Genomic DNA, 24,033 nt, shown 5'->3' with positions numbered 1-24,033 from the left:
CAGAAAAGGATAGTCCTTCCCACAACCATGTTTGCTAGTGTTCTCAGAACATTTTACATGTTTTCTTCAATTCTGCTGTTTGGATGAATTTCTGGAAGGCTTTTCCACTATCTGCAAGCTGCTGGGTAGATTTGTGCTGGATATATGAAATCATGAAGGTCTCTCCAGTTAGTCAACAGACCTAGTAGACCCATGTCTGATGTATTAAAATACTTGATGGTTTCTCCAGTTAGCCACGATTTGTTCAGATTCTTACTGGATGTGCAATCCTTGAAGTCTCTCTATTCAGTCAACTAGCGCAGGTTTTCCCAGTTTTATTTTAGTGATCTCTCTATGACAAACCTGCAGCTAGTGACATCCCATTATCGCAGGACTTTGCTATTTAGGTCTGGCTTGCCTGGGGATTCCTTACTGAGTTATTGGTACCTAAGTTGCACCAGTTCCTCAGACCCCCACCTCTGAAGTGTTCATGTTATGAATTTTATCAGGTCTTAAGCGCTCTTATTTATTAAATAGTATCCTACTGGGTAGTGTGTGAACACTGATCGCAGGTTTTCCCAGCTTTCCATATTGGTGTTTTTATCTGTGATAGCTTTGTACTCCCAGTGATTATAACCTGTGTGTTTCAGCTATAACAGGATTTCACTGCTTTGTTTTCTCATCCTTAGGTTGAACTGCCAAACCCTATGCTTTCTGTGCAAATAGGGGAACCAGGCACAGTTTTTTTTTTTTTCCATTTTTTTCTCACTGGTGTTCATTCAGTAGTCCTGCTTCCACTACAATTACAACACAGTCTGTGCTTCAAAGTATGGCAAAGATAGCTGTAGCTTTAAATTTCAACACTGAAAGCCTGTTGGAGGCCTCCCATCTCATCTCTCATGTCAGTTGTCTCATGTCAATACTTATGCATAAGACGCTTTGGTTCAAATGCAGCACAATGAATTCCTTTTGCAAGACGCTTTTAATCCCCATGACCATTGAGGGACACCCTCTTTGACTGACTCTTGCTTTCTATTGTCAAGGATGATATAAGCACCCATCTTCCTCTATGAAAGACACCTGAGCAACAGGTTGCTCAGTCTCTTGTTTAAATGTTTAAACTTTCCCTTTGTCTTCTCTGCTCATTCCACTTCTTCATAAAGACCCCATCAAGCTGGGCCCCAGTCTGTCTGCAAAGATTAAAACTGTAAGTGTGCCATGTTCTCAGGCAAGCCTCTCTCTGCATGAAGGTACGCCCTGACTTTTTAGGGGGGGGGGCTACACTTTAAACCTTTTGCAGGTACTTGGATTGCTTGCATCCCAGCTGCCTGGATGCAGGTTGTGGTGTCCCAGGGCTACATCTGGAATTTCAATTATCTCCTCCTCTGTTTATAATCCCCAACCTTGCTGTATCTCCACACATCTGCAGATCTTCATTGAGCCCTCTAGTGTCTTCTTGATCACAGTGTCATTGCTCCAGTTCCTATGGCAAAACATTTTGGGTTTTTCAACTTTTGCACTTTTGACCAGTTCATTCCAGATCTCTCATCACAACAGTCTGTTGTTGTGGGACAGTCATCAGGTCCCTGACAGAACTCATTTGGCGTCAAGGATCATTTTGTCCCTGGCTTGGTGTCTCAGGATCCCAGCCCTGGCCTCCTAATATTTTTAGCTCCAGAATTGGGGAATTCTTCACTCCCATATTTTGGAAGATCCTCAAAATAGTTGAAAACCTGTCAGGCTAGGGAAAAAGCCTAGGTACCCTGTTACTGCAGCAGTCATGAACGTTGTTGGAGTCTCATCTGCTCAAGATCTTGGAACTTTAAACCATTATGCTAGAAGTTCATCCACTCTAGATTTTGTTGGAGTACGCTACAGCCGTGGCGTACATTGACCATCAGAATCAATTCACTCTGTAAGACGTAGTCCATATCCTTCCCTGGTCCCTACACCCAGAGGTGTTTGAGGAAAGGTGTCACAGGTGGTGAACTCTGAATAAGAACCTTATGGTCTCCATGTTTAACAACAATCTGGATGGGTTTGTCTTTAGATTTAGGCCTTGTGCACATGGAGCTTAAAGTTATTGTAAACCCTCACCTTGTAAAACAACTCATTCAGTTTAAAATAGAAATAAAAGGCAAAACATTTGTGTATGGATATAAAACACATTATTAATTCCCTCTGTTCTCAGCTGCATAAAAGCTAGGGGATGATAAACAGCAGCACACTGATCTTCCTATTTAATGGCTGTGTGGGGCTTTGTGTCAGGACAAGTCTGATCATTGAAGGAGAGCAGGCTGAGTTCCCAGCATAGCTGGAAAACTGAACACTCTGTGCTCTCCTGCTAAATGTGGTCAGTTTTTTTTAATAGGGAAGCAGAGGGACAACACAAATGAACAGAGACAATGGACATGTCTTTGATTACCCTGGTCTCCTAGAATAATTGTTTTGTCTTGACACAGAGGAACTGTTACTATATCTACAACGCATGATACATTAGTGTACCGGTCAGTGGGAAGAATGCTTCTTACACTTCTGGCTATTGGGAAGAATTACACCCTTACAGATAGCTAAAAAGATCAATGGTATCAGTAGGAACTTATCAGAGAGGCAAAAATTAGTCCTTGCCCAAGGAACCTCTAGCAACCTCTGGAGGAACCCTCATGTTCCATGGAACCCTGGTTCAGAAACCTTGCTCTAAAGAATTTAATTTGCCAAGTCTCTTGAAAGTCCCTGTTCTTTGTGCATATGCACATCATTTTTGGTCTGCTGGTAAAAAGCATCTTCTCCCTAAATACAGGTGTAACATTTAACCTTACAAACAAACAAAAATAATTCACAGCACATTTACCAGCTAGCCTGCAAAATAACCAATTTCACCCTGTCTATCAATTCTCGTTAAAAGGAGAGGGTTTCATTGCATACATGCCAATACTGTAGATGTGGAAGCTGCACTGCCTCACCAAGGCTCCTCCTTTATAGTGTGATCCTGACTAATTTTTGAGAGTCTCCAGTTAGTTCCAGGTTTCACGTGAACCAGAAAAGATAGGTGATCTCAACACATACTGATCTCTCTGCTTCTGCTCTCTCTATTTCTCTCAAAATGTCTAAAATAGTTAATTTACTATTTTTCAGTGTATTCTGGGCATTTGGGAAGGTCTCCAGAGGTTTTCTTTTAAAAACGCTTCTAAACATAAACGCCGGTATGCAAACACGGCTAAACTGACGTTTTTTAACCTACGTTTTCCAGCAGTCAATTTCCATAGTTTAGATGAGTTTTCCAAATGCCCCATGTACACGAGCCCTTAGATAGACAGGGTCCTTTTTTTTTGCAGGCTGGTAAGTGTGCTGGGAACTTTTTAGTTTGTTGTGATGTGCAGTGCCCTTCACTTTGCATCATACTTCAAAGGCTAGTTATAAATTATAGTGGTTGCTATATTTGTATAGCTTGTAACTTTAGCCTGTTCCGAAAGGTGAACTTGGTCTTTAATTAAAGAGTTCCTCCCTTCCCTCTCAGAGCTCCACCAGGACTGTTGGTGTTTCTTGGGCTTTTCAACATCAAACATCTTTATCCCACGTTTTCAAGACCCCCTCTGGTCCTCACTCCTCTCTCTGGTCCAGAAGTTCCTTTTGGTGGATATTCAGGCCTCTTCTACTGTGAGCTTTGGCCACAAGGTGCTTCTTGCTATCACTTAAGTGTTTTAGTTTTTTTTTAATCCCCTCTCTCTTTTTGTGGGTGTATTGGCAGTTTTGTTTTTCCTGTGTTGTTGCCCACCCTTTGAGTTTGTTGCTTGGGGATGTCCCATTGTCCATGAATCCAAGTCCTGTACTGTATGATTAGGATAGTAAGAATTTTGACTTGCCTGTACATTCCTTATATAGGAATATGGTAAAGGACACAGGCCACTCTCCTCTGTGTCTTGATCATTCCTTATTGCTTGATAAAAACTGGAGTCTCAAAGAGTGGGTGGGGTTATGAGTGTGCACTAGAGACAGTCCTGGCAAGATTTTTTGCCAGTTTCCAATCACCTGAAGGTAGCCTGCATATAACCCATGATCTTTAAATGCAAGTCTTATGTCCTCAGGGGTGTGCGATTTGTCTCACCTGACGCCTGGGACATGCAGTTCTGGGCACTGGACAGGTTTTTTGTTTCCATTTAGCCCTGCTGTGGGCAAGCAGCAGGGCTTACTTGTTAGGTGGAAGCATTCAGGCAGCTACGGTGACACCCAAATGCTTCTACACACCATGCTAAGTTGGCAGCCACCCCTGCTTTCAGAAAATATATAATGTTTGGGGTTTTGTGTAGTTTTCAGGCCTAAAATTATTTTTTTAAACGTGCAAAAAAAAACGCAAAGAAGATTCTGCAGCAAAATTGATAAAGGATAAGTTCACTGTCAGAAACATGTTAAATGTTCTGCTTATTTTTAGGGTGGAACATATAACATGTTCCTGATCCTCCAGTGGCTTGGCGATCCGAGCCCTCTTTGTGACAGCAGTATGGGGAGAAGCTCCGCCCACACGGCCACGCCATCCATTCACAGAGTTCTGTGAATGAATCAACTATGATTACCGACATCCTTTGTGGATGTCGGCTTGTAGTTCTCAATTAAGTACTATGGTGCTGTTGAGCGTGAGCATGACTTTAAACTAACTTGTGGAAAGTTCAAAACTAATCTCAGAAAGTACTATTTTATTGAAAGAGTAGTTGATGCTTGGAATAAACTTCCAGCAGAGGTAGTGAGCCAGTCAACAGTAAATAGCTTCAAACATGCTTGGGACAAGCATAGATCTATACTCAGACAAAAAAAAAAAAAAAATAGGTTTCGATGGACCACTCTGTCTTTTTCAGCCATCACTGTTTTATGTTTCTATTGATTCTTTTGTCATTGTGAAACTGCCTGCCCATATGATGTACAGACAAACAGATTACACTGACAGTCTGCAGGAGTCCTGCATTATACCCACTATCTGCTCATCAATGGTGTAGTGCTTTACAGGCTTCTTAAAAAAATAAAAAAAAATAAAATGTGAATTTTTTACCTGCAAGTGCATTTATTTATTTTAAAGGTGAACTTCTCCTTTAGCTGCTTCCCGACCACCCTGTAGCAGAAATACTGCTACAGGGCGGCACGGATGCGCAAAATCATATATATGTGATTTTGCATTTTCGGGTAGGCGGTGCGTGATCCCTACCCGCAAAACCATTTGCAACTGCAGCTGTCAATCACCAGGTCCCAGCCAGTGATTACGCGCCGGTGCCCGGCGATTGCCGAGCATCTCCGATGGGGAGAAGAACTATTAGTAAACAACACAGTTCTCCTCCCTGTCGGCTTATGCACAGCCATCCAAAGCAATGTGATTACAGTGAAGCACACAGACACAAGTGAAACCGCACACAGTTAACCCTTTGATTGCCCCTCATGTTAACCCCTTCCTGCCCAATGCCATTAGTACAGTGTCAGTGCTTTTTATTTTTATTTTTTTTAGCACTGATCACTGTATTGGTGTCAGTGACTCCAAGTCAGTTCCCCTCAGTGTCAGAATGCCAGCCGCAGTTCCATTATAAGTCACTGATCGCCGCCATTACTAGTAAAAATATTTTTAAAAAAAGACAAGTATATATACCGCCATTTGTAAACGCTATAACTTTCACGTAAGCCAATTAATTTACGTGTATTGGGATTTTTTTTTTTTTCTTAGCAAAGACATGTAGCATAATATATTTTGGCTTAAATTTATGATGAAATTTGATTTTTTTTTTTTTTTAACGGACATGTTTAATAGCAAAAAGTCAAAAATATTGATTTCTATTCCTCAAAATTGTCAGACTTTATTTTTTATAGTGCAAAAAATAAAAACCCCACAGGTGATCAATTCATACCAAAAGAAAGCTCAATTAGTGGGGAAAAAAATGTAAATTTAATTTGGGTGCTGCGTTGCATGACCACGCAATTGCCAGTTGAAGTAACACAGCGCCATAACACTAAGAATGGCCTCGTCAGGAAGGGGGGTTAAATCCTTAGGAGGGAAAGTGGTTAACAGAGCGGACACCGGAGTTTGGTTTGGCTGCTAGTACTGAGCACCCAAATGTTTCCCTGTGTGAGGGTAACCTGAAGGAATAAAGTTTTTATTTTTTTTTTTCCATTGGATCCGGCACCTCATTTACTCCTCTTTCCGGACGAGCACCCAATCAGTGCTCATTACACTTGCAAGGTCTCTCCACTCCCTGCAAGTCCCCAGATGCGGTGCTGGAGATAGGCAGGGAGGTGAGGAGGAGATAAACAGCGCAATGTTAAAAAATATTAAACATTTAAGTCACCATAAAGCCCCTTTTGTTTTTAAAAGCCCCAGACATTCCTAAAAGCACCTCAGATTTAAATACAGTTTTGATTAGAATTTTTTTGTTTTTTCTTTTTATCAGGACAAGCAGATTGTCACGAGGGACAAGTAGACCCCAATTTAGTCCCTGGACAAATAGTTTTTTTTTTTTTAAATGTCCATACCCCTGGTCCTGTCCTGTACTGTACTTCAATATAAGGAATTTGCAGTTTAGTCAAAATTCCTGTTTTTATCTCGCAGATCTAAATGAATTCAGAGCTCAACTCCCATTTACCTGTTGTTATCCACAATAAAGCATTAGGGCAGACCTATGCTCAGTTGTTAAAATGGTTGTAAACCTCAGAAATAAAATATGAACAAAGCATATCTCTCTATAGTGTGTACTTTTCTCAATTAAGAGCACTAAGTGTAATTTCTGTGTGCTGCTTTTTCTTGACACCAAGAGAAAAATGGTGACGAGGAAGGGACTTCCAGCAGACTAACCACTTTGACTCTGTTCCTGTGAGCTATGTGTGGGGGGGCTCTTCCCTCCAATCAGCTCTCAGAGCTCTCCTCGCTGAGTTTTGCAGAGTGTAACTTCAGCTCTCCGCCCCATTTTTTCTGAACTCTCAGACAAGCTGTAAAAATTCTTTACTTTGGATGTAGAAAAGAGAATACTAGAGATAAACAGGTACAACTTATGTAGGATTTGTTTCATCTCGGTGTGTTACCTGAGGCCAGTCACTTCACTAGGTAAATGTAAGGGTTTACAACAGCTTTAACACAAGTAAGCTTCCATTTCTGACCGCTCATTCTGAAAACGCTGCTCGTTAGGCTGATGCATGGGCTTCAATATATTTGAGTCACTGATCATAACAAGTATGGGAATAAGACATTCTTGCCTTTTGGGCTGCATTTTTATTTTTTCGTCTTTGGCTCAAGCTAGCCATACACGTTAAGCCCCTGGTCACATCAGGTGCGATTTGGCATGTGATTTTCATTCCAGGTGATCATATGCCAAGCTGCACCCTATTGTCCGCTATTAGAGCCATCATATTGGTGCGGTTCTGACATGGTCGGAGCCTCACCAATTTCTAAAGTAGCACATGCACTACTTTTCGTGCGATTTGCATAGACATCTGTGTCAGATGTCTTGTAAGTCGCAAGGAAATCGGCAGGTCATCCGATTTTGCAATCATGCGACTTTACTGTAAGTCGCACAGTTTCAATATCGGCTTTGATGTGACCGGGGGCTAAAGGTGAATTACACTGATCCAGCTTTAGACCAGCCCCATCCAGATTAAATCAAGTGGTTGGATGAATCTACAGTGCTGACTATTGGATTCTGACAGCTGACCAGTTGTCTGCTTCTGATTGGAAGCAGGAGCTGTTCGAACAAGAATATTCTGCCTGGCTGTTTTAGGGCAAATAGGGTCACCCTCCGAAAACATTTCTACTGCATAAGCTGAAATTTGAGCTGTGCTTACAATGATCAGCTTTTATTTTTGTTTTGGGTTTAATGTCACTTTAAGTTTTTTTCTGGGATGGGCAAAAAAGTAATTAAACACTTGCCTTGGAGAAAATACTGTACAAGATTCCTCCCAAACTGGCATTGACAGTTTACTATGCATTGCTTTAAATACTGTACATTCACATCAAGATGTCCTCAAAGCTTACAACCTCTGGTTCCTATCTTACACGCATGCGCATACACATGCATACTAGAGCCGATTTGGGCATGAGCACATTAACCTACCAGCATGTCTTTGGAGTGTGTGCGCGGGTGGGTGGAGGGGGGGTGTTGGGGTACTGAGAGGAAACCTACACAAGCAAGGTAGAACATGCAGACTCCCTGCAAATAGTGTCCGGGTGGGATTTAGTCCGGACCTCAGTGCTGCAAGGGAGAAGTGCTAACCACTGTACCACTATGCTTATAAGTAAATGTGTTTAAACTGTTACTAAACCCACAACAGTAAAATCAGTCTGTATATGCAGTAAAGTATTCTTGTTATAGTCACTTTGGAACGTAAGGGGTTAATCCTCGGCATAGTGTAAAAAGGATATTTGCTCCTGTCTTCTCTGATCTTCCCCTTTTTCTACTGTCCGCAATCCATCTGCTGATAGAACAGTTCCTTGGGGGCAAACTGCACATGCTCAGTTTAGTGTGTATTACTAGAGTTTTTTTCTTGGGAGGGTGCATGGGACCAGCACAGGGCCAGTCAGCACTGTCTAGACAGAAGGTTAGGGGTTATGCAGTCTCATAGGACAATGAGGGAAGAATGCAAATTCCTCCTACAAGCTTTAACTATTGCTCACCTGGGCACTGATAGAAGTCACAAGACTGCTCTAACTGCTGATGAGAAAAGGTATTTAGCAGTTTATATTTATTAAAATAATTGCATTTCTATGTTGTGTGTACTGTGGGAGACCAGATATAGCGAATGCAGGGTTTAGTAATACAATTTCTCTGCTGAACTATGTCATTATTCTGATGCCTTACTCTGTTTTCTAGAAGAGAAAAAGAAGAAGAAAAAGAAAAAGTCAAAGAGTAGAAAAGAGAATGAGGAAAAAGCAGAAGAGGAAAATGATGCACCTTCAAAGGAGGAAAAACCTAGGAGACATCGCAGTGTGTCAGAGAGTTCAATGGCTGAATCATCAGATACCAACAAACAGTCTTCAAGAAGGGAAAAGAGGAAGAGAGACAGAGCAGAGAGCTCTGACCAGTCTGATGAGGTTAGATCATCCAAGAGAAAACATACAGAAAGCAGCTCAGAAGAGCACGACTCCTCCTCATCAAAGCAAAGGAAAATGCATTCTGAATCTGTAGATTCAAAGTCCTCAAGAGACCTTCTGGACTGTAAAGGTAATACATTGTATTGCTCTTTTGTAAATACATTGAGTTCTTCATATTCATCACCACTTCTACTTGATTGTTAATTATCCACAATAAAGCAATAAAGGAGAAGTATGGTCGAAATTATTTTGACCCTACTTCCGTCCAGAAGCCTGATGAACAGCTGGCTCACCCCCCTTCCTAGCATACTGTTGAGAGCCTGAGCCAGTCGCTCCCACCCCCTTCTCAACCCAGTGCTCCAGTGAGCACTGGAGGGGCAGTGCAGAGAACTGGTGATTGAAAGTCACCGGCTTTCCGCAGACTCGGTTCTCAGTCTCAGAAGTGGCAGGGGACAGATGCAGCACTTAAGTGAGTAGAATTTGTTTTTATTTCCACAACCCCATACTTCTGTTTTACGTGGTACATAAATGTTAACACAAAGGAATGCTGCCATGAGAGAATTATGGGGATATTTTCTGATAATGGTACCCTCTAAAAAAAAATACTTGGCTGATATACTGTATAAGCCCGCCAATTTATGATGTACCTCCTATCTGAGCTTCTTCTTGTGGTGGTGAGCAATCACTGATGCTGTTCTGCTTGGCACAAGAATCCAGTCGCCTGACCGCTCAAGCTGTCTGAAAGCATGGAATTATTTAATTACATCAATGCTGTTAACTCTGAAAGGGGATTCTCCACAGCTTCATATCTAAATAACAGGCAGTGACCACAAACTGAAACATACTCATCTTCTGCTACTACTAACAGGATGCGTATAGATTGTCCAGGGTGAGGTAGATGGCATCTAGATTTAGCAGTAAATTGTAGCTAAACGCCACATAACTCATCCATGAATCTTCCTAAAAATGGGGCATAGTACAAGGACCATGAGAATGTATTGTTGGCCAGGGCATGTGTCACCAGGATGTGTTAGCAATACCTCCCACAGTTTTAGGGCTGTAGAGGAGATTCCTACTGCTCATTCTTTACTTTACCAGGCTGCAAACTGGTAGTAAATTGGGATTGTAAATATTAATATTGTTAGTATAACTATTATTATTATTATCATAGAAAACAAGGATGTAATCATGCAGGCAGCAAATGTTTATAAAGTGTCATCAGTGTCTGTATCGATGATGGGAGCTCTGCATGCCTGAATGCTACTAGTAGGTGGTACTGTATGTGATATCACTTGTGATCATTTAACCACTTGCCCTCCAGAGGATTTACCCGCCTTCCTGACCAGGCCATTTTTTGGGATACGGCGCTGCGTTACTTTAACTGACAATTGCGCGGTCATGCAATGCTGCACCCAAATGAAATTTGCGTCTTTTTATTTTTCTACAAATAGAGCTTTCTTTTATTGGTTTTTAATCACCTATGCGGTTTTTATTTTTTGCGCTATAAACAAAAAACTGAAAAAAAAAATATTTTTTACTTTTTGCTAATGAACATAACCAGTAAAATAATTTAAAAGATCAAATTTCGTCCTAAATTTAGGCCAAAATGTATTCTACATGTGTTTCCTTAAAAAAAAAAAAAAAGTAAAAAAAATCCCACTACATGTAAATTAATTGGTTTACATGAAATATATATACAGGTGTACCTCGGTTTACAAACGCCTCGTTTAACATAATTTTTGGTTTACGAATGAAAATCCATTGAAAGTAATGCCCCGGTTTACAAATTTGTTTCGCAATACAAACTGTATGTTGGTGCCAATTTTTAAATGCAATTGCTGGCTTTTTTTTTTCTTCACTATAGCTCACAGAATTAGCTGTCACTTTCCCTGGAGCTAAAGGATACTTTGTTTCTTTTATCTCAGGAAACAAACTAAAAGGAAACATTGTTTCTTTTAACTTGGGGAAATAAACTAAAAGGAAACTTTTTCTTTTAGCTGGGGGGAAAGTGACAGCTGAATCTGAGTTATAGTGAAGAAAAAAAAAAGCGGTAATTACATTTAAAAACCGGCACCCTAATCAATAAAACTATGTCATGGGGTCCCCGCACCATTCATACCATGCTCTTCGGGTCTGGTATGGGGAACCCCCACGCCAACCAGACCCATATCCGAGCATGCAGCCTGGCAGGCAGGCTCTTACCCCCCCATCAGCCGGGGCATGCTGGGTCAATGATGTCACAAGGAGGTGGAGCCACACGTGTGATGTCACTGGGTGGCCCTGCCCCTTACATATTTGAGAACTGTCAAGCCAGCTCAGAGGCAGAGAGCCGGGAGCCATCGTCGGGAGTGGAGCTTTTTTTATTTATATATATATATATATATTTATTTTTTCGGGTTGGCGGCAGACATCATGATTGACATTGGATCTACTGTGGGGGACATTCTTTTAGATTTTTCTTTTAATAAAGGACTTGTCATAGACCGTGTCCTATTTTTTTTTTTCACACTACACTTTTGGTTTTGTGTGAATGAGTAGCGGGACCATGTAACCCATACTCATTCACATGGGGGGGCGGGATCTGGGGGCCTCCAGATTCCGATAAACCCCCTGCCCGCAGACCCTCACAACCACAAGCCAGGGTTGTGGGGAAGAGGCCCTTGTCCCCATCAACATGGGGGACAAGGTGCTTTGGGTGGAGGAACCCCCCTGCCCCAAAGCACCCCCCATGTTGAGGGCATGTGGCCTGGCATGGTTTAGGATAAGGGTCTCCCTTTTCTTGACCTGCCGGGCTGCATGCTCGGTTAAGGGTTTGTTTGGATTTTGGGGGGGGACCCCCACGCCATTTCCTTTTTGTTTTTTTTAATTTTGGCGTGGGAATTCCCCTCAAAATCCATACCAGACCTGAAGGGCTTGGTAAGGATGGGAGGGGGGACCCCACGCCGGTTTTTAAATTTTTTAAATTGCTGGCAGTTCTTTCTTTTACATTCAGCTGTCAGTGGGGAACCCCGCTGACAGCTGAAACATTAACACATGGTTGTCACTACTAAAATACCGCTTGAATTGATAAAATAACTAATGTGGTATTTTAGTAGCGTCTACTTTTTTCTGACCTCCGGAACTGATTAATTGGTTTTCAATGCATTCCTATGGGAAACGGCTTTTCGGTTTACGCAAATTTAAATTCGTAAACCGAGGTATGCCTGTATACTGTTTTTTTTGTTTTTTTTACTAGTATTGGCGGCGATCAGCAACTTATAGCAGGACTGCGGCGCTGGGACACTGGGAGGAACTGACTTGGTGTCACTGACATCCCTAGTGACACCAATACAGTGATCAGTGCTAATAAAAAGCACTGACACTGTACTAATGGTACTAAGCAGGAAGGGGACAACGTGGGGCAATCAAAAGGTTAAATGTGTGCTGTTTTGCTATGGGGGGCTGTGTGTGTTTCACTGTAAGCACACTGCTTTGTATGACATTGATATGCAGAACCATACAAAGCAGTGTGCAGGAGCTGACAGGGGAGAGATCTGTATTGTTTACATACAGGTCTCCCCCCATTGGAAATCTTCGGAGATCGCCGGGTGCCATCGGGGAATCACCGGCCGGGACCCGGTAATTGACTGCCGAGGCCACGAGTGGCTGTCAGTCACCGTGATTTTGTGCACCCGTGCCACCCTGTAGCAGTATTTCTGCTATAGGGCGGCTCAGAAGCAGTTAAAGAAATCACTTTGCTACTGAAGAACAGAGAGATTCTCTATCAGTTGTATGTCCCAAAGTTTTCATGGCTGGTTTTGTGGACCTGTTTTTTTGCATTTATCAGAGGTTTCTACAGAAGAAGAAAAAGACACAAGTGACAAGAAAGACACATCTACTGTGAAAGTAAAAAGGAAAAGAAAAAAGAAGCACAAGGAGAGACACAGAGTTGGGGAGGAAGTGATTCCACTCAGAGTCCTGTCAAAGTATGTATCAGACATCTTTTCTCCAACAGCTCAATCTACAAACTATAACTTACATGATCACACAGCAGAAGCTATTTGAATAACATTTTCAACTGCTGCAAGGGATCTCCTAATATTACTACAGAGATAATGCAGTGAGCAATGCACACAAATATAGTAACAATGCATTGGACAATGCGGATCACTGCAGTGTTTATACTGCAGTCAGATCAAGCTGCTGCTCTTCTGTCTTGGATATGGTAGAACAATTTTTTTTTTTTTTTTAGAGTTATCAGTCTTGGGGTCTGATTCAACAATCCAATGCAAGGTTTGATTATGTAAAAATACTCCATAGCACTAAGTCAGAATTTAATTTATGGTAATTCATAGTCCTTTCTTGTGATGCTGGCACCTTACTGTTCCCAGCTACAGCTGCTGTCGAGGGTGCACTAGCAGTGTCACTTGTACTTCCTTGCTTCTTCTCCAACTAATCCACTACATGACTGCTCTGACCCTAGGGTGCCAGCATCACAAGAAAGAACTATGAAACCAGCAGATCCAAAGGCAAAACCAACACCAAAACCTGAACTACTCATATCTACACAACAACATGATGATGATTCTGGAGGCAGATTGAGCAATATCTATTGGAGATAAAGGACTTCTTGGTCTTTTGTATTCCTGGTCTGATTCCAATCATTTTAACATCAAGGAGGTTGATTTTCCACTGCTGGTTAATCACCAGCATCTGGTGAGTGAACATTCTGATGGGGTGTTAATCACGGCAAGATCACTATGATGGTGGATGTTATTATCTGGAGGAAATACTGAAATAATTCAAACGAACTGAACTTATTTCACATTTGTGCACTTTGGTGGAAGTTTTAATTGTAATTTTTGTCACGATTTTTGTTAGACATTATATATTCTTTAGGCAATATTTGTATACCTAATTTTGCAATACTGAGCGCTTTTATGAGGACAGTTCAAACATTCATTTATTTATTTGAAACAGCTGCTTTATTTGTTTATTATATTTAATTAACTGATTTATTACGTTTTTGACCCTTTCCATTCAAGCGCGAAGATATAGGTTGCTTTTTGCAGCTTAAATATATTCATTTAATGTGCAGCAAGGTCGTCGTTTATTTCAATTCATTAGTGCAGATATGAAGTGAAAACGGGTTCACCTCAAATTTTGTCCCAGTTGTCTAGTTCAAGGTATTTCAGCCTTCTTACCTCAGAGGAACCCTTGTGAAAAAGTTTAAGATCTCAGGAAACCCGTGAAATAATTTTCGTATCTACAGCTCAGAGCATTGGTGTGATCAGCAACACCCCCCCTCCCCCTTTTTTCTTTTCTTTTAAACCCACAATTACCAGGTGGAGGACCTAGAAAGTGCAATGGGGGGGGGGGGGCATGGGTGGTCAGGAGAACACAATATGGGAAGGATGTTGAGCCAGGGAGCAAGGTATGGGGCAGCAGGGCACAATACTGGGTTCGACATAATACGGGGGGGGGGCAGCGTCAGAAGTGCACAATACATGAGGGCCAGGAGTGCAGTATGGGGGAGAGGGGTCAGGAGACAATGATGTATGCTGCTTCCATGCATGGCTCTGTAGGGGGAGGAGCAGATGGACTGTCCGCTTTGTGATGATGTGATCCACCCATCACCTGCCTGTGATGGGACATGTAAATAATGATAGAACCCTGGTTAATAAGCCCTGGTCTAGTTGCAGTCTATAGAGCAATATCTGAAATACAGAATAAAAAATTTTACTTTTTCACCAGGTATTTTATAAGTTACAGTTACAGTTTTGTTACTAGCGCTTCCATGTTTAGAGGATCCATTGATTTCTCTTTAAGAAATCTTTAAGTGTATGGACAAGTTTAAAGTAGCACAGGTATATGAATTGTTACATACACTACAGCTTATTGTTTTGTCATATATTTCATACATGCAACTTAGAGGACAAGTTCACCTTTTAACAAAATTAATAAATGCACATTTTTTTGCAGGTAAAAAAAATGTGCATTTACTATTTTTGTTTTGGGAGCCTGGAAAGCATTGCACCAGCGATCAGCAGATTGTTGGTACCATACAGGACTCCTGCAGACCTGTCAGTGTGTCTATGTGCTTTTACCTTGTACGGGCAAGCAGATACATTCTGACAGGAAGAAGCAATGAACTACCACAGTGCTCAACAGCACCATGGTAGATCATGGAGAACTACAAAGGCTGCTAAAACGTTTTTAGTTTCTCATTCACACAATACTGTGAACTGAGTACTGAGTATTTTTATAAATTGTGAGAGACAGCAGGGGGAGAAGATCCCCTACTAGCCATCACAAGGGATTGGGGGGAGGTGTTACCCCTATACTCCTTTTGCAACATGTTACACCCTAAATATGGGTGCAACATGTTACGAAAGGTGAACTTTTTCTTTAAGCTGCTTTACCAAATGATTTTTGTATTAGTAAAGGGGATATTTAGATATTTACTTGTTTCAAATAAATATTTGGAAAAAAAAAATCTATTCTAGAAAATATAGCATCCCCCTGCCTTCCCACTACTGTGACTGGCATTGCCATCTTTGGTGCACGTCTAACACGATTTTCTGTGGCTTCAAGTCTGAAATGCATACAAAGTTGCAATAGCCTGTCAACATATTGTTACCAACTGTCTGCCATATGTTGCAGTTGTCTTTGGAATGGAGAGGGCAACAATGTACCCAGAGGAAATCCACAGAAGCACAGGGAGAGCATGCAAACTATAGTGTCTTTAATTCAATTCAAACAAAGGGCCCCAGGACAGAGGTGCCAACCACTGTGCCCCGCATCCTTTATTAATACATTTTTGTAGGAATGATACTGTAATTGAATTACCTTCCTTATAACTTATGTGATTGGACTGCTGACACGCTGCAAACAATCACCATTGCTAAGTGCAATTCCAGCTCTAACACCACAGAGGTGCACATTGGCAATGGTTGCTGCATGCGACAATGCAGATATGTCTCTTGGTTACCTATCTATAATGTACAGCGCTGAGCAAACCTTTTAGCGCTATATAAATACTGTATAATAGTAATACCTGTAACATGAGCGAGCTTCTTTGTGGCCTTCAGACTTCTGCCATTATCTTCTGTTTTGTTTTAAGCCATTGGATGTGATCAAATGCACCAGATCTACAACGTTGGAAGCACTTACCTTTTTTGCAAGTCACAGAAAGTGCTCCAACGTTAAAGTGCCGGTGCACTCTGGGATGTGTTCATAAAAGCATAACATTTTATGGAAGGCAATAATTCGTTACATATATTATGTACAGACAAGTACTCTGTGTACACATATACATTTATATGTGCTATTAAAACATAAATTCATTATTGCACTGTTTGTACAATGTGCTGTGGTTCACTGGGATGGTTCGCTGTCTATGCAAAAGTAGGACCCTCTTTTGCCGAAACAATGAAGCACTTGCTCTTTTGAAATCAGAAAAGCGTTTCAATGTTAAGGCAAAAGAAAGTATTTCACATTGTTGATCTTTTCCAGCATGGAACCTACTGGGAGAAAGAATTGTAAATGTTAACATAAATGAGGCTAGTCACATAATATCACACAGCAGCCAATCAAATTTCAGTTCATTTGTAACTTTGCACATTGGTTTTTGGTTTATGAGGTAAGCCTAATGAAGATTTATGCTAGCTTCATTAATGGTAAAACACTAGAGTTCAATGAAGATGAGAAAACAAACTTTTTGTGACAATGTGTATAGTAGTAACTATATGAAAGCGATTGTTCAGAGACACAAATGAGTAAAAAACTAGGAATGGCTTAATGTAAAATAAATACTATTTGCCATAAACACACATATTCAATAAGTACATCGTGCCAAAGTATGTAGACCAGATATTTCCAATAGGCGTATAAATATGATGCAAATGGTACAAATACAGAGAAAACTGTATTAAATTAGAGCCATGGTTAATTGTGGTTTTGTCCCAGGATATGTTGTGGGAAATGGCTCCCTATTGACTAGTTTTCTTTGCTATAGTTGTCCTAAAATCAGTCACACTGACATCCCTTTTTAGTTTTGGCCTGTTTCAGAGGCATGCAGTCAGTAAACCACAGAAGGCAGCTAAAGAGCTGTGAGCTGGTTCTAGTAGTCACTCACCTTGGTTTTTTTTTGATTGAAAAGATACTTTTATTACAGAAGCATCAAAAACAACATGATACTTGTAATCGGGGTACATCTCACCCTGTACTGCGACGCAGCGCACCACATTGCAATACAGTTCCAGGCATACGATAAATACATTCAGAAATAAATACATTCGCTCAGCGGTATGATGCCTGACGTGATGTGCGTGGAGGACTCACCTTGGTTGCTGTCTGCTGAACTGTACTCTTGTGTTGTGCTGCTCCTAATGGCCTTGCCTCACTGGCCTTCCCTTTATACCTCCCAATTATCACTTGGGATTACTAACTGTGTGTTAATTTTTTGGGGAGGTTCTTGCATCCATTTGTCCTTTATCTTGATTAAGTAGAGGAAATCTTACCAGTTACCTCTTCTCATGACTGAGAATGACTCAGTTACTTATTTTACATTGTATTTATATGCTAACTACCTGCAGTGGTGAAATCTGCTGTTGGGCTGATCAGGTTTTCCTGAGGCAAATGTACACAGGAGTGAGCTGATCAAAGCACTGCAATGGCATTTTGTTACAATCAGGCTGGGCAGTGGACACATACTAATTGTATTCATGCAAAAGCCAAAAGTCCTTGGGATGAGCACAAACTTCACATACCTTTTGTAAACCCCGAATGCAATTATAACTTTGTTTAGCCCCTTTCCGACTGCCTGCATTCCATGCTAATGAATCAAACAGCAGAAAATCTGTTTAGGAGTAGAAGTCTTATCAGATAAGGAAATTGCAGTAGTAATCATTTTTAAATCTAATGACAGTATGATGAACTATGCATCTATAGTTGCCACCATATGGTATAGCGAAAAAGGAAAAACACTTTATTCAAACAGTTTTTTAATGGCCAGTATGTAATTCTGGGGCATCTCAGACATAGAGAAGTTGAAGAAAAATGGGGTGTCTGGTAGTTGGTTTTCAGCTGTCTAGTAACTCTCCATTAAATAAAATTGCTGACTAGTACTTTTAGTTTTGGTTTAGCACAATACATAAATGGAATATTTGGCTGGAGGTAATTCTTGCTTTTTACAAGTTTTATCAGAGGCTATTTTCATTTTTATTATCTTTGTTTTCATTGCGTCCAAGCAGACTGATAGTACAGCACAATCACTTTGCCACGCTAGTAAGCTGTAATCGGTCCGTATGTAACAAGGTACTATGGTTGCCCATTCCCACATATATGACTACAGACTATAAATATGGCAAAAAGTAAAAAGCATACATTGATAAAATTATTCATATTGCATAAAACGTTTGTTAAGAGAAGCTTTGAAGGCTGTCGTTCTTGCTCTTTTGAAAATGATAGTCACCTGGCTTCCATGCTGACCCAGTGGCTCCTTTTTAGTGATTCAGAACTTGATCATTGGGGATATGGAATGAGCTAGGAAAATAGGAAAAATGGAGGTTTAAAATCACAACGGGGGGGGGGGGGGGTTAAACAGTGATTGTTAGAAGACAAATGGCTTTCTGAAACATGTCCACCAACATGTATAGAAATACTCACATATTGTCGTATATAACACATTTTCTGCCAGTGGGCTAGGTACTGGGGAATGATACCCTTGGTCATAGGTCAATTTGAAGCTTTTCTCTACATGGTAACAGAGCCTCATATAGGGAATGAAATAATTACAACTTTTCCTTATTGGCGTTCAGAATTCAGGCCTTACCTGCATGTTTGTTTCCTATGATATGCTTTAACCCATGCTGGCAGGTTTGGTAAATTTAGGCTCTCAACAAACAAACATTTATTCTTTTAGCATGTTGTTTGCTTAGAAGCCCAGCTAAAGGATATGTATAGTCAAAGTATGCACTTTCATTTTATAACATGTAATAGCAATACATACAATAGTTATTTTTGACCTTCTAATATCCACTTGCGTTAAAAATCTCCTTTTTGTTTTTTTTTTGTTTTGTTTGCATGCTAATCTCATATCGAATGTGAAGAGGTTACTAAAGTTAGGAAAATTCTTGTAGGACAGAATAAAAACTCAGAAGTGATGTAATGTATTTGTATTGTACTTTCAGATGAAAACTGTACTGATTAAACAAATCGTACGACCTGGTATCGAGAACAATTTGTTTGTCCCTTCGAATAATTTAGAAGAAAAGCTGTGTATGAATGATCAGATTAGCATATGATCGATTGAGCAGCACAGTGGCTAAATGGTTAGCACTTCCGCCTGGCAGTACTAGGGTCGCTGGTTCGAATCCCAGCCACGGCTCCACCTGCCTGGAGTTTGCATGCTCTCCCTGTGCCTGCGTGGGTTTCCTCCGGGTACTCGGTTTCCTCCCACACTCCAAAGACATGCTGGTAGGTTCATTGGATCCTATCTAAATTGGCCCCAGTATGCGTATGTATGAATGTGAGTTGGGGTCCTTAGATTGTACACCCCTTGAGGGTTAGTGACTGATGTGAATGTAAAGCGCTGCATAAATTGATGGTGCTATACAAGTACCTGAAATAAATAAATAGATTTGAAAATGATGTATGTGTGTCTAAGGCCACTATAGTTCTGGGAGTTGTGGAGGTGTTGGGAGATTGTAAATTAGTGAAAAGTCTACGAATATTTATATTTGTGGATCTGCCTGATTGATACAAGTCCTGTGTGATCTGAATTTATAGTCAGAATTACTTTTATCAGATTTTTAACTTGTGACTGATTTTGTTAATCATGTTGGGGTGGAGAAGGGTTAGAATATGATGGGTTTTTATTACTGCCAGTGACCCCACTGGAAAGATTTTCCTTCACTTTTTTGTCTTGGTGGCAGAAAGTCAGAGAGTCAGAAAGTGATGGGATATCTCTCCAGTGGGGTCACAGGTAGCAAAATAAACACTATTTTTAATAGAGCGGTAAAAGGTTTGAAACACTGTTAGGTTTTATTGCTTTCTCTACCTTCTTTCCCCAGTAAAATCTCAAACTGCAATAAAAACATGACAAATGTTCCAAGTCTTTTCTATTATTCAAAACTTGGGCTCATCAAGTGTAATGTATCTGTACATCAATAAAAGAGATTCTCCAAACATGTGTTTCTAATATCTCCCCTCCTACAAGCAGGCTATTTATTAAAGCAGGCTTTCCTGGAATGCTAATGCTGATTGTTTTAAAACCTATTTAGGTGCAAATTTGCCTATCTTTCACCCAGGCACCAAAAGCTCTTACATACCTAGTTTTGTTTAGAATTGAATCCTAAGGTGATTTAAATGACACTTCTTTTTTTTTTCTTACTATTTCTGTGTAAACCCTGGAGCTGTGTTATGCACAGTAATTAGCAAGTGTTTCCTTAGAATGTCATTGTCAGGAAGAGTGTCAATCAAAGTAATGTGGCAGGAAGTTTTAGGGTCACATTGGAAGAACATGGGAGTAAATTAGAAATATCTATTATATTTTTAGGATAGTATGGATGTCATGGGTATTCAGGATAACTAAAATTCCTGGTGATGGTACTACTGAAATTCATCTTTGATATGTGTGCATCATCTTTACTTATAGGCATACACGGTCTAGTTTTCATAAGCAGTGTGCATGCTGAAATATCTCTGCAATTAAAAGTCAATCTCTTGTAGAATAAGTAAAATTCCATTCACTACGTGTGCCATTACATAAATAATTAACTATGGAGAGTCTTAAAATAGAACTCCTTTTAGATGGAGGAGGGTTATAACCCCTGTCATTTTTTGCCATCTGTGTTCCATTGTGGAGATTTCCCCTCACTTTCTGTCCCATAGCCAGAAGTGAAGGATTCCCTGGTTGTCACCAGAGCTAGTAGCCCCCATTGAAAGATTTTGCATCTATTCCTCCTCTGTGGACAATGCAAAATTTGGAATTTACTTTTATTTTCAGTAATAATGGTAAACCGCAGAAATAAAAACCCAACAAGTGTTATAATCCCTCTCCACTCTATCCAAAATGAAAAAAAAAATAAATTTAGTTATACTTTAAGCTAGCCATAAACATTTTTATTTTCGCTGTTCATCACTCGATTCCTCTATTCATGCTAAACAGCATGGATAGAGGAATCTGCACTGCCAACTATTGTATTCAGATGGCCAACACCCATGGCACCCTGAATTCCCAAACAGGGACTGCTTCTGATTGGATGCAGTCATTGTTCAGCAGATAATTTTCCATTCAACTTAGTAAATTTTTCAAAAAGATTTATCTTCACTTCCTGTCCCAAAGACAAAACAGAAGGTGAGAAAATCCCTAGTTGTCACCACAACAAGTTTCCCAACTTGAAAGATTTCCCCTCTACTCCTGTTTTAGTGACAACCCAAAATTTTAGGATTTTCTTTAATTTTCAGTGATAACTGTAAATAGGACAATAGCAGTAAAAGTCCAACAGGATTCTAATCCCTCTGCACTCTGTCCAAAACTTAAAGGCAAAACCTTTTTTTTTTTTTTGTTTTGTTAAGTCAACCGAATATGTTGCAGTCTGATTATGTGGTCTCTGTTGCGTTCACATATAGGCCTCATGCACCCAGAACGTTTTCTAAACTCTCCTATAAGCCTTCCTCCTGGCAGCAGCATTTTGGCAAAAAAAAAGCTTGATGCTTGTAAAAGTGTAAAGCTTTTACAAGTGTGTAGATGCGTTTACAGGCGTCTAGCATTTGGGCATTGATTAATTTCATTGGCCAGAATAAATAAAGTGGAACTGCACTGCATATGAGCACCACAAACCACAAATGCTATTTAGTTCATTTTTAATAATCAAAGCAAACTCCTCCATCCATCTATGTGTCCATGCTTTTCTTTTGCTGAGAAATCACTTTGAAAAACACATCCTGGCATTTCTGGCAGGGGCCATCTTGAGTAAAGGTTGATGATTCATTTATCTCTTCTTCTCAGGACTCCTAGGATGTATGACATCATTTGCCTAGGCACAGAAACCTAGAAGTAACTTGAGAAATGTAAAAAAAAGTTTAAAACAAGTAAATAAAATATACTTTGCTATCTATTTATTAATGATAGCAGCAGAAGGATTACAAATACCATGTTTCCCCGAAAATAAGACACTGTCTTTTTTTTGTTTTGGCTCAAAAAAACACACTAGGTCTTATTTTTGGGGTAGGTCTTATTTTTTAAATGTCCAGGTGTGGACAGGGGGTGCAGAGGTGAGCTGCAGGCAGTTGTGGATGAGGGTTACTATGGAGGGGGCCGGCTGATGACAGTTGTGAGCTACAGTCAGGTGTTGCAGAGGTGACTTGACATGTGAGTTTCAGACAGGGTGCAGAGATGAGCCACAGAAGGTGCAGGGGTAAGTTGCAGATGTGGGATGTGGCCAGAGGGTGCAGAGCTGAGCTGTGGCTGGGGGGTGCAGAGCTGAGCTGTGGCTGGGGGGTGCAAAGGTGGGTTGCAACTCAGCTCACTTCTGCACCCCCCCAGCCTCAGCTCACCTATGCACCGTCTGCAACTCACCTGACTGCAGCTCACCTTTGCACATTCCCCCTCCACTGTCCTCATATGGTTAGCTAGCTTTGCAAAACACAGCTGTCAGCAGCCGGCCCCTCTCTATAGTAACTCCCATTCCGGGTCCCATTTTCCCACACAGTGCACCAAGCGTACTTACTCACCACTCCGCCTCTTCCCCACTGGCCGGCGATCACCCCTGGAGCATCGGCTTCCATGCATTAGACTGCAGGAGGAGATGCCCCACCCCTAAACACACTGCATACTGCACCCGCAGATATCTGTTCCTTCCCTGTCCCACAGTGAGTACAGAGGTAGGGAGGTTCTGTGGGGGCGGATGGTGCTGTCACTTCAGGCACGCTTCTGTGTTTATAAGAGACAGTGAATATGGGTGTGCGCAGGGCCAGTGACGGAATGGCGTTCCACAATGTTGCGGCTGAAAAAAAGCCCTGATCACAACTGGGTCTTATTTTCGGGGTAGGTCTTATACTTTAGTAATTCCCAAAAATAGCCCTAGGTCTTATTTTCGGGGTAGGTCTTATTTTAGGGGAAACAGGGTAGCTCATGTTGCTAGAGAGAGTGAAGTTCCACTAAAGTTATTCTGGCCATTGAAATTAATTAATGCTCCAGCGCTAAATGTGCGTACCAATAATTTTTTCTGCCAAAACCCTGCTGCTCCTGGATGCACTGATAGTGGGGGGGGGGTTTCTCCTGCCTCCAAATTTTTTTGCCACTGAACACTGCTAAATTCCTATGTGTACATGGGCATGCATGGGATTTTAGAGGCAGGAAAAAAAAAAAAAAAACACCTAACGCCCCTAGAAGCAGATGCAAAAATGTCCAGTGTGCATGAGGCCGAATAGAGGGAAGTGATATGCGGAAACGCATCACAAATGCAGCAAAAATGCATCATACATTGCGTTTGTGCTACAACATGGCAAAATGCATGTGCGTTTTTGATACAGAACAGTGTAAAAGTAGCAAAGATGTGCAAATTCGGCAATGCGGTACGTTCGACTTAGATCCAACACTATATAGTAAAGGAGATTGTGTAGTCAGATTGTAATGTGTATTTCTAGAATAGGGGCTTGCACTTGCTGTTTTTCACATGCATTTGTTTTTCTAAACCTACCAAAGCATATTGTAGTTTTATTTTATTATGTGCACTTATCACTGAACTTTTGTAATGACAAATGTACACACTGAACAAGCACCGGTGACCGAGAAAAGAATGGTGGAACAGCTTGTTAACATTAGATAACCGCACTGGCAAGCCCTGTGGCTTTTGTCAGTACGGGTTTCTTTTAAAGATGGTGCACACAGGAAGACAGACACAGCAATTAACCCTTCTGAGTGGAGTGCAAAAGTTTTCCCCAATCAGTGCCCAATGTGTTTTCTGGCAAGGTTCCACCACTGTTTTCTAATAGTTGTTAGTTGTCATTGATTA

The 24,033-nt window shown here is 40.8% G+C and overlaps 1 protein-coding gene across 4 annotated transcripts in view; it reads left to right on the top strand.

Annotated features, from left to right (window-relative positions):
• LARP7 (La ribonucleoprotein 7, transcriptional regulator) overlaps positions 1 to 24,033 on the top strand; it is a 59,349-nt gene that overhangs the window by 20,648 nt on the left and 14,668 nt on the right. For all 4 annotated transcript variants that reach the window (XM_089691845.1, XM_089691843.1, XM_089691842.1 and 1 more), the window contains 2 exons: positions 8,811 to 9,161; positions 12,858 to 12,996. In XM_089691845.1, coding sequence (XP_089547971.1) covers positions 8,811 to 9,161; positions 12,858 to 12,996 — 490 coding nt within the window. The remainder of the gene's footprint in view (positions 1 to 8,810; positions 9,162 to 12,857; positions 12,997 to 24,033) is intronic.

The sequence above is a fragment of the Staurois parvus genome, unplaced genomic scaffold (genome assembly GCF_062004578.1).
Source record: "Staurois parvus isolate SC_StPar_1 unplaced genomic scaffold, SC_StPar_1.0 ptg000572l, whole genome shotgun sequence".
Taxonomy (NCBI): domain Eukaryota; kingdom Metazoa; phylum Chordata; class Amphibia; order Anura; family Ranidae; genus Staurois; species Staurois parvus.
This window is presented reverse-complemented; position numbering and strand designations above follow the sequence as displayed.